General features: G+C 44.0%; 1 protein-coding gene across 1 annotated transcript in view; it reads left to right on the forward strand.

Annotated features, from left to right (window-relative positions):
- The window catches only part of rab11a (RAB11a, member RAS oncogene family), a 35928-nt gene that overhangs the window by 15233 nt on the left and 5846 nt on the right, over positions 1-14849 (forward strand). The window contains exons 2-4 of the mRNA XM_067971270.1: positions 9553-9748; positions 10157-10350; positions 12006-12086. Coding sequence (XP_067827371.1) covers positions 9553-9748; positions 10157-10350; positions 12006-12086 — 471 coding nt within the window. The remainder of the gene's footprint in view (positions 1-9552; positions 9749-10156; positions 10351-12005; positions 12087-14849) is intronic.

Genomic DNA, 14849 nt, shown 5'->3' on the forward strand with positions numbered 1-14849 from the left:
TAGGGAACAGATAAGACAGGGCTTCATGGATGTGGGTCATCTGAAGCATTTCTTTAATCAGTTGTTCCACTACAACAACAATGTGCATTTATATAGCACCTTTAACATAGTAAAATATCCCAAGGCACTTCAGAGGAGCATAATCGGACAAAATTTGACACTGAGCCACGTAAGGAGATATTAGGACAGGTGTCCAAAAGCTTGGTGAAAGGGGTAGATTTTAAGAAACATCTTAAAGGAGGAGAGAGATGCGGAGAGGTTTAGAGAGGGAATTCCAGAGTTTAGGCCTAGGCAGCTGAAGGTACGGCCACCAATGGTGGAGCGATTAAAATCAGGGATGCGCATGAGGCCGGAATTGGAGGAACGCAGAAATCTCTGAGAGTTGTAGGGGCTGGAGGAGGTTAGAGATAGGGAGGGGTGAAGCCAGTGGAGGAATTTGAAAACAAGGATAAGAATTTTAAAATCAAGGCGTTGTCGGACAGGGAGCCAATGTAGGTCAGCGAGCACAGGGGGTATGGGGTGAACGAGACTTGGTGTGAGTTAGGATACAGGCAGCTGAGTTTTGGATGAGCTCAAGTTTACTGAGACTCCTTTACAGGGCATGCACACCAGCTGTACCAACCTGTGGTCCTCGGGTGACGCGCAGCCCCTTGAGTCCTGCCAATCCGCCCTCCAAATCCAGGCAGTTCCCTCCTGTAACCACTTATTATTTGCAGGTTTGTCCTGTTTGAATTTTGTGGGCCTGAAGTTTTGAAAGGACATTTCTTGGTTCTATTGCTGAATTCCAAATCAGCATCTTGAAATATAAGCAAATTAAATGGATTGGGGATTTAAACTATGTACATGGCCCCTGAGATTCCATGGAATTCAACTTTACGGCCCTTGACCATGCAAGCTTGGACACCCCAGGTTCACACAAGCCAACGTTTGATGGCAGCATGGCCCAAAAGAAGCTTCCTAACACCAGAATTGCTGCAATGTTTAGGGTAGTTACTTTTCAACAATAGCAGATCCATTTTTAAGGTGCCAGCCTTGGCTCAGTGGTAGTACTTTCGTCTCTTGAGTCAGAAGGTTGTGGATTCAAGTCTCACTCCAGAAACTCGAGCACATAATCCAGGCTGACACTCCAGTGCAGTACTGAGGGAGTGCTGCACTGTCGGAGGTGTCGTCTTTTGGATGAGACATTAAACCAAACTGCCCTCTCAGGTGGACGTCGAAGATCCCGTGGCATTATTTGAAGAAGAGCAGGGGAGTTCTCCCCAGTGTCCTGGGCCAATATTTATCCCTCAACCAACACCACTTTAAAAAAAAAACAGATTATCTGCTCTTTGCTGTTTTTGGGACCTTACTGTATGCAAATTGGCTGCTGCGTTTCCTACATTACAACAGTAACCACTTCAAAGGTGCTTTGTTGGTTGTAAAGCGCTTTGGGGTGTCCTGAGTTTGTGAAAAGCGCTCCGTAATTGCAAGTTTCTTTTTTGCAGCTAACTTTACTTCTCTGAGAAACTGAATTCTTTGCTAATCAGATACAGGCAAGAGGCCAGAAGGTGATTTGCTCCCAGGCCCCTGCTGCTGACTGACTGCAGCTTCTCGGACTGAGTTCAGTGCACATCTGTCTTCTCTACCCCTACTTCTCTGTCGTTTTTAGAAAATGGGAAAAGTCCAAGTATTTTGAGGATATGAATTGTGGTACAGCAATTGTAGAGGATACTTCAGAGATCACCTCATTATGTTCTGTTAGTGCATTGAGCATTAAACCTGTTTTAACTCTGTTGTCAGTAGGTTTTTGAGAAAAATGTGCTGGGCCTGTGAAATTTCAGGCCATGTTTGCTTGGAAAAACACCCAGCCATGCAATTAAATTTTTTGTCTGTTGACAACATTTCGAGCTACATAACACTGAGGGGATGTGCTGCTGTTTACAGCCGTCATTGGTGGTGCAGGAGCAGTTAGAGGCTATAAATCGAGTACCGCACAAGTAGTGTCTTGGCACAGCGTGAAAATTTACTGTCAAATAAAAAGGGAAAATTGGAAATGTTGAAAATCTGTGGGTCAGCATCTGTGGAGAAAAGACAGGTTATGACGTCTGTGCTGTCCCTTGACTTATTGGGTGTGGACCCTCCCAGATGTATTCTGATGAAGGGTACACACCCGAAATGTCATAACCCGTCTTCTCTTTGCAGATGTTGACTGACCTGCTGTGTGTTTCCAGCAGATTCTGTTCCAATTTCATGAAAACGCACCTGTTTGTTTCTCCTGCACTCTGTAGTGTGACAACACAGCAAGCTCCTGCAGCAATCTGGGTCACACCTGCAGTATTCTTTACCAGTGGTCCATGCGCATTGATGAGGTAAAGTAGGAAGAGTTGATTCTAGTAAAATGACATTATTTTAATTCGAGGGGCTTGCAACTCATTTCTGCAAATGTTAAAGGGCACTTGGTATGTGGGCTCAGTGCTCTGTACACACCTTCCAGAAATAGAACATTCTTGCAGCAATTTTTTACACCGTGTGGCTTTTGAAGGGAATTTAAAATGAGTTACCTTCATGGCACTGCATTGTGAATTCAGAAATTGCCTCTGTCTTCTCTTTATCCTTCCTCATCGACATTCTCGTTCTGTGGCACTAAAATGATTGGTGTTGCAAGTTGATCTCACTAACGTGTTCAGGACACTTCACCCAACATCTTTGAGCTTCCTGGTTGGTCTGTCTACAAAGCACAGCTAGTTCAGCTCACAGTAATAAAGGGCATTTTTGAAATGAATAAAAGATCATTGTGATTCCAGAAGTACAAATTAGGGACATTTTTTGTTCTCCCTTCTGAAGATTGACCTTGTCAGGATTACACTTCACTATAACTGAAGGGAATAAAATCCTTCTGGATATGTGTGACAGTTGAAGCAGTGATATCAGCACCTGCCTGAAATTGAGTTAATATTGGGTGGTAAATCTGGCTATATCCTGTTTTAATTTACAGCTTTGGAAGTCGTGATCTTGTTTTTAAGCAGAAGCTGTGCAGAATTTGTATAAAACTTAAGTAACAAAACCGCTTCAAGTTTGGGGCTTCTGCTATTTTTGCAATGCAAGTTTTGATATGTCTGAAAATTTTTCAGTCTATCCCTTGAGCAAATAAGTTTTCTGAGGGGAAAACCTCAGGATATTGGCCTATTAATATATTAAAACATTTTGTCCATCTTTGTACATTTTGTACATCTCCTCTTAAAGTCGCTTTGCAGCATCCTCCACTTCCTGGGAGGTGAGAATGGCCAACAGCTTGTTCAAGGCCTCTGCAAATGGTGTTCTTGAGTTGGATTGCTGGTAGTGCCATGAGAACAGCTTAGGCTGACTTCTCCTGCCTTATTATCTCCATGCACTCTAGTGGAGTAGTGAGGGAGTCCTGCACTGTCAGATGGGCGGTCTTTCAGAGGAGACGTTAAACCTCTCGGGTGGACGTAAAAGATCCTACGGCACTATTCGAAGAGGAGCAGGGGAGCTCTCCCCAGTGTCCTGGACAATATTTATCCCTCAACCAACATCACTAACACATTATCAGGTCATTATCACATTGCTGTTTGTGGGACATTTCTGTGTAAATTGGCTGCTGCGTCTCCTACAACAGTGACTACACTTCAAAAGTACTTCATTGATTGTAAAGCGCTTTGGGATGTCCTGAGGTTGTGAAAAGTGTTACATAAATGCAAGTATTTCTTTCTTTACACCTCCTCCTCCCCCATATCTGTAGTGAGAAGCATCAGGGCTGCATTTTCCATCTCCAAATGTCAGTGAGGCTTAATATTGAATTTGGAGGACTGTTATACCATGGCAGTGTGCGCTGGGGCATCTGATGTACATTTCCAACACTTTAGTTCTGGCTGCTGTTTTGTCAATTAATTTTGATCTTGCTAAAATTCTTTGGCGTCCACCTTTTCATGCACTAGAGCATGTATATGTCTGAGAAATTTATTTCAATACAACAAACAAGGGTTGAGATGCAAACTTGAATAACAGTAATAGCCCTGAGCACATGATTACAATGGTCTCTTCTGCTCCATGAACCTGGGAGACAAATCCGATCTATTACAGGATTCAAATTTAAGGTAGCAGGATCCAGTAGCTTGTATCAAGAAACCAGACCTGCTAATAAAATAACTCTGACTTTAAATGTCTGAGCACTGTAAACAAAGACTTGCATTTATATTGAGTTTTTCAGAAGTGCCTTGGTGCTCCATACTCAGTGCATAACTGTTTATTCGACACATGCCTATTTGCCACATCCCACAAACAGCCATAAGGTGATTTATTTTCCTGGTGTTTCCTGGAATCCCGGGAGAATTCTCTGTTCTTAAACTGTGGACCATGTCACAATTTGATCATCTCATCAGAAAGGTGGGACAACATTGTAACATCCCCTCAATACTGCACTTAAGTCAAACCAGATTATGATGCTGAAATCTTAGAGTGGGACTTGAACCACAACCTTCTGACTGCCAAATCATGACTGCGTTGGAGTCGCAGTATTTGTTACTGGTCCATTGCCATCTTAGCCTAGTGGAACTGATGTATGATTTTCAGTTCCTGCAATTGGGGTTCAGCCAAAAGAATGAGATGCAAGTTGGTAAGTGGCACAGTAGAGAAGAGGAAGCTTTAACATTGCGAGACAACGCAGGGCACCGTGTTATCTGGAACTTGGCTCTAGCCCTATCCTCTGCAGGGTAATGAGTTCTGTCATTTGCACAACGGTAAGCTTATAACAATGAGGTCATGCATTACAGGAACTGCTGAGAGATTAGATCGTTGCAGCCTATTTCTTTTGCTCACTTGTTCTTCCTGCCCTGCTGGCAGGCGCCCATTGTCTAGAGTGGTTTTTCCATCACTGCCCATCTATCCCTGTGCTCTGTAATGATTACCTAATGTTGGGCTACTAATGGGTGGAAATTGTATTTTTTTTTAATCTCAGTTTTTACAAACTTTGAGTTATTAATAGAAGCGTAGAGTACAAAAGCAAGGAAGTCATGTTTAGAAAACACTGGTTAAGCTTCAGCTGGAGTATTGTGTTCAATTCTGGGCACCACACTTTTTAGGAAGGATGTCAAGGCCTTGGAGAGGGTACAGAAGAGATTTACTAGAATGGTTCCAGGGATGAGGGACTTTAGTTATGTGGAGAGACTGGAGAATTGGGGTGATTCTCCTTAGAACAGAAAAGGTTATGGGGTGATTTCAAAGTCATGAATAGTTTTGCTGCAGTTATATAAGGTATTGGTGAGACCGCACCTGGAATACTGCATACAGTTTTGGTCTCCATACTTAAGAAAAGACATACTTGCTCTCGAGGCAGTACAAAGAAGGTTTACTCGGTTAATCCTGGGGATGAGGGGGTGGACATATGAGGAGAGGTTGAGTAGATTGGGACTCTACTCATTGGAGTTCAGAAGAATGAGAGGCGATCTTATTGAAACATATAAGATTGTGAAGGGGCTTGATCGGGTGGATGCGGTAAGGATGTTCCCAAGGATGGGTGAAACTAGAATAAGGGGCATAATCTTAGAATAAGGGGCTGCTCTTTCAAAACTGAGATGAGGAGAAACTTCTTCACTGAGGGTAGTAGGTCTGTGGAATTTGCTGCCACAGGAAGCTGTGGAAGCTACATCATTAAATAAATTTAAAACAGAAATAGACAGTTTCCTAGAAGTAAAGGGAATTAGGGGTTATGGGGAGCGGGCAGGAAATTGGACATGAATTTAGATTTGAGGTTAGGATCAGATCAGCCATGATCTTATTGAATGGCGGAGCAGGCTCGAGGGGCCGATTGGCCTACTCCTGCTCCTATTTCTTATGTTCTTATGATAGAATAAATAAGGAGAAACTGTTTCCAGTGGCAGACGGGTCAGTAACCAGAGGACGCAGATTTAAGGTGATCGGCAAAAGAGCCAGAGATGACATGAGGAAACTTTTTTTTTTACACAGCGAGTTGTAATGATCTGGAATTCACTGCCTGAAAGGGCGGTGGAAGCAGATTCAATAGTAACTTTCAAAAGGGAATTGGATAAATACTTGAAGGGGAAAAAGTTTACAGGGCTATAGGGAAAGTGCAGGGGAATGGGACTAATTGGATAGCTCTGTCAAAGAGCCAGCACAGGTATGATGGGCTGAATGGTCTCCTGTGCTGTACCTACGATGATACTGTGATGATAAAGGACTGACTTGATAAGACATGATGTGAAATGGTCTGTGTATTGACTTTTTATGCGGGTGTAGGATTGAAATGTTTACTTTCTAAATTAATTTTGTCTGAACATTAAAACCTTTCATTAGTGGTCAGGTACTGCTTGAATTTTAACGTAAAGAGAGAAAAGTTCAGAGGAGACTACATAGTTCCACTGTGGTTCAACGGTCACATCTCTCACTCCGTAACTTCTACATGAAGAGAGTGAAAGGGGTTGTGTTTCTGCTCCTTGTGGGACACTCGTATTGTCTTCAATTGCAGCTTGTCCCAAAGGTTTGGTTAAGCATGACTAAGGATTTCACTCACTTTTCTGTGGTTTAAACCTGGTGCCTCCTGGCAGCATCACTGGCTCACAGCGTTATGGGGCTGGAACGCAAACCCAAAACTAGTGCTCAGTGACATGTCACGATGCAACCCTCCCACCACCAATTAAAAGTTCACTGAACCATTCCTCGTTCTATTCCATGGACTATTTTACTATTTTTAGAACTTGGGCTTCACAGCCAATGAAGTACTTTTGAAGTGAAATCACATGTTTTGTGGGCAAACATAGCAGTCAATTTGTGCACAGCAAGATCCCACAAACAGCAATGATATAAATGACCAGATCATCTGTGTTGGCTGTGCTGGACCAGTGCTTTTAGTGAACAATATTCGGCTGGAGGAAGGCACCAAAACCCAGTGGGGAATGGGTCCTGTGCCAGTCCAATAAAATCTGTCAATTTAGCTCAACTGTGAGAGACCTGGCCGAAAATCAGTATAAAAGTAGCTCCGTTAATCAGCAGAAGTAAATTAACAACATCACCGCACACCTAGAACCCAGGTATGTTAATAGAATGAGTGAAAATTCTTTAAATTGTTGCATTGTGGTCAGAAGTTGCATAAATGATGTTGAGCTGTGGACCAGCGAAATATTTCACAACCTGAGCCACAATCGCTTGTGAAACCCAGACTCCAGACTCTGCCTGTGAGACTCTGTCTGAATGTGTTCAGGTGTGAGGGGGCTGTAACTGTGCAAAACTGATCGGTTTAAAGTAGAAAATTCAATGTTTTTTTTTTGCCTGTGGAAGAATGTCCCAATTTAATTGGAAATGATTTATTCTAAGTCAATCCAATGCGAGTGCCACGTATCAGTGACACCTCCATGTTTGAGATTTGATTTCATTTCAGGAGCTGTCTCCCTGTCCCACCTGTGTTTCATTTACATAACAGTAATCAATTATCGGAGTTGGGCGGAGGTTATTGCTTGGCGTTGGTATATTTCCTGTTGTAACAAGTTCGTTTTCTATCATTTAAGAACAATGCAAACTAAGAACCCAATGAGCACATTGTGAAACTCTAGTATTGAGTCACTGCCCGTGTCCCCCACACAGCTTTACCCAATCGACCTTGCCACCAATTCTCTGTTGCTGTTGGTTTATTTTGTCCGTATCTTGGGTACACAGTGTTGTCAGCGACTTTAGAAACACGTGCCCTGAATCTGCCGGCCATACCTTGTCCATTAAATCTGTTGCTACCAGAAAGGATTCCAGAAACAGTCAGGCAGTTCAATGGGAAGACGGTAGGTTTGGGATTCTGAAAGGACAAAATCAAATGCATTGAAAATCCACCTTTGCATAAACCTCTCTGGTCCCAGCAGGATCTGGTAATCTTGCTGTATTGCCACTGGCTGGAATCAGGATCCGACTGTGTTGGGTCACTGAATCCTGTTTCCCATCCCCAGAATCACCGATGACTCTAATTCCTTGGTGTTTTGCTCCTTTTTATTGAAGATCAGAGTTACACCAGAGACTCTCCGGGCTGCAACTTTCACTCCAACATTTCTGCAGTTTCCTTTATTTAAAAAAAACTTCAGATTTTTCTCATTCCAGACTCCTGGCGGTTCTGTGGATATTTAATATCTTGCTTCCTCTCAGTGGGAGCTGTATTGACCCTGACAGTCTGTGAGCCAGTTTGACTGAATCCGGAATTTCCTTCCATGATTGTTTGTCATTTTTGAAGATTTTTCCCTCCCCTGTAATCTTATGATTCCAATCAAACACGGACTGTTCGAGAACAGAAACCGGCCATTCAGCCAAGTCTGCCCAAGTGTTTTTCTCCGTGAACTGCCTATTCTAATCCGCTCATTCCCCGTATCCTTCATTCTACACAACTAGATTCCCCTTTACATGAATATCTGCTGCAAACTGAAGTAGCGAATTCCACATTGTAATCACTTGTGTGATTTTTTTTTTTCTTCGAACCTCTGCTGGAAAGGATCCTGTCTGATCAACGCTCCTGTTTTCTGCTTGTGAATCAGGGTGTTGCCTTTGTTTCCTTCTGTGACTCTCCAGTGCTCCTTCTGTGGTGTGAGCTTGGAGCTGACTCCATCCCTCTGAGCGAGAGCAAGGATTTCTTGTGCACCTGCCGCTGGGAGAGGAACCCTGAAAATAAATAATCCAAAGGGTAAAAAATGGGAAGAAACTGCCCCATGGTGAGAACCCAACGATGGCGTTACCTTTGACCTTTCAGGTAGTTGTGTCTCATGGTAAATTAAACCGAGGCCCCGTCTGCCCCCTCGGGTGGATGTAAAAGATCCCATGGGCACTATTTGGAAGAACAGGGGAGTTCTCCCCGGTGTCCTGGTCAATATTTATCCCTCAACCAACACCATTAAGAACAGATTATCTAGTCATTATCACATTGTTTGTGGGATCTGACTGTGTGTAAATTGGCATTTCCTACATTACAACAGTGACTACACTTCAAAAGTATTTCATTGGCTGTAAAGCGCTTTGGGACGTCCTGACATCATGAAACGTGCTGTAGAAATGCGAGTTCTTTATCACTTATTTGATAAATTTGAGCCTGTTTAGTTCACTGGTGTATGAATCCTCCTTGTGATTTTCAAATAACTTGTACCGAGTACTCGATCACTCCTATTGGCCCAGCACGGGGCTGGGGTGCCTGTTGTTTATCAGAATATTCGAGTGTTACAAACCAGGGCTTGGTCCATTTCAACAATGGGAATAAAACGGAGGGCCTCTGTCCACCTCCCGATACTCCACAGTGATCCTGATCCTTTTATTCTCCAGAACCAGAGGCCACCAAATAAATTGTGGTGATTTGTAACTTTTTATTAACTCTCGACTGCTGGTGCGTTTGCTGATGGGTGGATTTGTGTGAGGTGTACGGAGTTGTATCCCTTTCACTTGCCTGGTTCCCCCCCCCCTCCTGCCACCTCCCCCACCTGGAGCAGGTGCCTGTCCTCCACAGCCTCAGACTGCACCTTCTATCTCCTCACTTACTGCTCCTTAGTTTGATGGTGACCTTATTTTCTTCCTGCCTTGCAGTTGTGCTCATTGGTGACTCAGGTGTGGGAAAAAGTAACCTCCTGTCGCGCTTTACACGCAACGAGTTTAACCTGGAAAGCAAGAGCACTATTGGAGTGGAATTTGCGACGAGAAGCATCCAGGTGGATGGGAAGACGATTAAAGCACAGATCTGGGACACGGCTGGTCAGGAACGCTATCGAGCCATCACCTCTGCGTAAGTTTTACATCTTCTGGAACAAAAAGTTGTCTGAGTTGCATGTTTTAATATTTTCCCTTCCCCTCTAATAGTGGGGCGGGTCTGCGGCAGGCGGCCTTTTCTCGCATTTTGCTCGTACTTTGTATGAGCCGATCTGGCGGATTGGCTCAGCATCGGCGTCAGTTTCTCTGTCTCTGCAACTCAATAGTAAATAGGGAACTCTGGGAGAAAACATAAAACGTGGGCTCAAAAAACCCAGTTCAAACCACGTAATGTCCTCTTACAGTGGAGGTACAGGAGTGAACTTTGTTATAAATGAAACAGCCAACATTTCAACCCGACTTGCAATCCTTTCTGGTGTAAATGTCTCGCTTTAATCATAATTAACCAACCGAATCTATTTTGAATTCTGTGTCTTGTGGTTAGGTATTACCGTGGGGCAGTTGGTGCCCTTTTGGTTTATGATATTGCCAAACACCTCACGTATGAGAATGTGGAGCGGTGGCTGAAGGAGCTGAGAGATCATGCGGACAGTAACATCGTCATCATGCTGGTGGGGAACAAGAGCGATCTGCGCCACCTCCGGGCAGTGCCTACAGATGAGGCAAAGGCGTTTGCAGGTTTGGGTTCACTGCCCTTCCTTGGATTATTTCTGTTTGACCCTCCGGTTTTATAAATTGATGGCCAGAGGAATGATAAATGTCAGTAATGGATGTTGTTCCTCCGACTCTTGCAGTACTGAGTCTGTACGTATGTAGTTTCAGGTTAAGGGGCAGTGATTAAACAGTGCATGCAGAGGACTTGCTGCGAGAACAGCTCCCCTATAAGTTATAAAAGTTTAATTTTTTTTTTAGGGCTTCACAAAGAATTGCCATTTCAGTCTCCTCCTTTCCAGGGCTGCGACAGTGAGGAGCAGCCTGGGGAACTATTTGGAGCCACCTGACTTGGGCTAAACATTGTGTATTGCATCGTACTCGTTGCTCTGGCTCAGTTTGGGGTGGCATTGGAGTTAGGGTCCAGTGTAGTCTTCAGGTGAAGCAGGGTTAGAGAGCGTGATGATTGAACCAGCGCTGTAGATGGAATTCAATCCCTGTCTCAAAGTTATACATTGTTATTTTTATATAATGTTTTGATAGCAAAACTGGTAATTTGGAAAGCAAGTAGGGGTGGTTGGAGCACAGGAGTAACACAACCAGTGCCACCACTGGCAGGAGGGTGTAATTACAGCGTGACAGTGTTTACATAGGCAGTGGACATAGGAATTTATAATGGGAAAAGTTCATGGGAATTGCGTGCAGATGTAACATTTTTAATATTGGTGAATAGATAATTCTCTCCCTTTACTCCACTCCTCTGAAATGCTCCATCTGTGGTTCAGTAGGTATCAGCCTTGCCTGAGTCAGCAGAAACTTGAGCCCATAATCCAGGCTCATGCTCCAGTGCAGCACTGTCAGAGGGGCCGTCTTTCAGATGAGAGATTAAACCCAGGCCCCTTCTGCGCGCTTAGCTGGACGTAAAAGATCCCCTGGCACTATTCGAAGAAGAGCAGGGGAGTTCTCCCCGATGTCCTGGCCAATATTTATTGGGATGTCCTGAAGTCAGTAAAGGGTCTATTTCTTTCTTTCATCTGTAGCTCCCAGGCTAATGTTCTGTAACTGACGATTCAGTGTGTCTCTGGCTGGGAGTGGAGCAGAAATTGTCCTGAAAACTGCTGCTGTGACAATCATATCATTGCAGAGTGCTGTGTTTATAAATTATTTGCTTTTCAATTTCTGATATGAAGTGTAACCATAAAATATTCATATTTTCAAAAGGTATTGGTGTAATCTCATTACACCTAAATCTGGTACAGTCCCCAAAGAATTCTTAATAGACTCTGTCTTAGATATTCCAGTGCCCAGCTGTTCACCTTGTGTTGAAAGACACTTCTTAGAGTAACAGCTCAGCACTTCGGGCAGAGTCTTCCGTCACGGGGCTCTGCAGGGACTGTACCGTTCTGCCTGGAAGCCATTGTTTGCCTTCTGCGGCAAACGGGGAGTGTGGAGCTCCCTGTTTCTGGGAGGGAGGGGTTCTGTGTATGGGGGGGTGGCAGGGGCCATGGGTCATGGGGCCGGATGAGAAGCCGGAGATCGGCCCCTCTGCCTGAAGATGACCTTGGAGCCCCGGAGAAAGTAGTTTTATTTTTACTTCAAAAAAAACCCATCCCATCAATGACCTCATCCTGTGACTGACGTTTTTTTTTTAAAAAGGCTGATGGGATTGTTTTTTGTTGCAGAAAAGAATGGATTGTCTTTTATTGAAACTTCCGCTTTAGACTCGACAAATGTAGAGACTGCGTTTCAGACTATCCTCACTGGTAAGTGGATCTTCCACGGTCTGTTCTGTCCTCTCTCTTCAACCACTGATTTTTGAATTGGGTCCAATGAAAACTCAGTGATCTGTATAAAAACCGAGCTTCAGTGTATGAGACAGCTCTGACTTGATGTTTAAGACTTAAGGCTGGACCTGAAATACAGGATCTTGTGTTAATCAGTTTAAATTGTGCAAATTATAGGTGGAGCTAGCTCCACAAAACCAGGTGCCTTGTACCTCCCGCTGTGTGGGTGACGTATTGGTGAACATTATTATTTTTGAGTGCAGCTCCTGTACCCATCAGTTTCTGAAATTCCAGCACATGTCTTTGCTGGAAGATTTCACTTGGGGATTAGGCTGTTCTGTACAGCTGGCTATCTTTCTGTTAATCCTCCGCTGAGCCTTGCAAAAAGCAAGAAAGCCCCACTTTGCTCAGTCTGAGAACAGGAGAGATCCCAGTTCAGTGCAGACTCCCAAAAGTGGATGATGATAATTTAAAAATTTTCATGAATTTTTATGTACATTGAGGGGTGTTAATGCTGGGAAACTCTCTCCTGTTTTAGACATCAGTGTCCGATTCGCCCAGTCTCAGCTCGGGCGTAACACAGACTCAATATAAAGATCCTTTACTCTGCCCCAGTAACGTGCCTTAATCTCAGCCTCCGAGCAGCCCCAGTTATACCAGGTCAGTATTCCTGTTTTCCACACTGGCCATCCTTGGGCAGGAGACTTGCCTTGTGGGTCCCTGCTCAGTGAGGTGAGACTGACTAAACTCATTTCACGTAGGAAACCCTTGCAGAAGATGGAGGCCTTCATTCTGTTGGTCTGGATTAGCGCTCAGTCCCAATGGTGAAAAGGCAGTCAGCTGACCCACTATCGCCTAGTGCCCCAAGCGCAAAAAATATTGGGAGGCAAGGGAGGAACTGTGTGCAAAGGTGAACCATGGCATTAAACTGATTTTAAAGACTGATTTTTAAAAAAAAGTGCAAGTGCTAGAAATGCACAGCAGGTCTGTCGCGGGAAAGGTAAGTTGCTGTTACTGCTGCAGAGTTTTTGATAGGAGCTCCGACAGGTTCCAGCCTGAAACCCATCCCTTCTCCATTCAGATCCTGAAAGTTCTGGGTATATTTCCAGAATTTTCTGTTTTATTTTAATTTGCAGTTTGATTTCTTTAAATTTAAAGTCTTTGACTGTAGTCACACTGTGCAGAAAGTGCAATTGGGTTTGTTTTTTTAAGAGTTACTGCAATATGATGTAATATCTTTGCCCACAAACCTATAATTTCAAAGTGTGACTGGACCTGTGTATTGCAGTATTCTAAAAGAAAGATTTGTATTTCTGTAGCACCTTTCACAGCCTTGGGATGTCCCAAAGCACTTCACAGCTAATAAAGTGCTTTTGAAGTGTAGTCACTGTTGTAGGAAACACAGCAGCCAATTTGCTCACAGCAAGATCCCACAAACAGCAATGTGATAATGACCAGATAATCTGTTTTAGTGACGTTGGCTGAGGGATAAATATTGACCAGGACTCCCCTGCTCTTCCAATAGTGCCATGGAATCTCTTATGACCACCTGAAAAACCGAGGCCCTGTCTGCCCTAACGTCTCATCTGAAAGACAGCACCTACGGCAGTGCAGCACTCCCTCAGTGCTGCACTGAAGTGTCAGCCTGGATTTTGTGCTCAAGTCTCGAGTGCTACCCTGAGCCATGGCTGACACCCATTCTATTCTAGAGAGCAGGATTGGGATTGTCACTGCGTGCTGGGACTCTATTCCTATCCAGTCTGCGTCATTCACGTAATAAATTCCTGATGACGGGAGTTTTTTGAAGCTTCTCTCAAACAGTGGAGGAGTTGAGGGTAGGTGAAGTGCAAAATACAGACTGTTTTTCATGAGATAAAATTCTGTTGGAATTTTTGAGTCACTGTGTGGGTGAGTGTAGGTACAAACTTTGCTTGTAGCTGTCTTCTAATTAAATCCCTACTGGGCCCAGCAAATTACCACATCCTGTTGTACAAGAGGAAAGCTACAAATTCCATTATTATCTTTGTGACTGGCATTCTTATTACTGGCAAGTCCTGGTTTATATGCACAGTGGCTTCTAATCTTTTGTCCTGACTTTAAGTGGAATCTTACTCGCTGCTTTATCAGGCTTGTGTGGATTTCAGTGGATCTGTAATGAGGTCCCTTTCAGAGTGTGGAGAATTGGTGCCATAGTCTGTACTCAGCAGCATTGTTCCCCAGATATTCCATATCTGAATCAGTCCAGTGTGACTCCTGCTGTCACCGCTTGTAGTCTGGTTCATCACGGAGCTGGACAAATGAGCACATCTGCCTCCCTGGGAATCATCTCTTGGGCGTGGCTGAGGCAGCTCTCCGTGACCGAACAGTTAGTTTTACATTCGTCCCCACGTCCTTCACCCATGACTGTTAATGTTCAACAGCAGAGCCTGGAAATGTTGTCAGTTTCTGTAACAGCTGTAAACAGTGAGGTGGATGGGATGTCATTGCAGCAAGTGGCAATGCACCAGACAGGATGTAGTGAACCCCACTACTTATTCCTGACATAACAAGTTCTTGGTCTCCTGGCCCTGCTGTTGGAGTGTAATCCAGGGCTGCTTTCTTGCCTCTTAGTGGCCAGAACAAGAGCTGCATTCGAGGCTTGGGCCAAGGTCCAGTGAGCTGTAGATTAGTGCCAGAGGAGGGACAAAAGAGGAATAATAAACAAAGTGTTCATATTTTTAAAACTCCCTCTTTCTCCTCCCT

The sequence above is a fragment of the Heptranchias perlo genome, chromosome 34, assembly GCF_035084215.1.
Source record: "Heptranchias perlo isolate sHepPer1 chromosome 34, sHepPer1.hap1, whole genome shotgun sequence".
In the NCBI taxonomy this organism is placed as follows: domain Eukaryota; kingdom Metazoa; phylum Chordata; class Chondrichthyes; order Hexanchiformes; family Hexanchidae; genus Heptranchias; species Heptranchias perlo.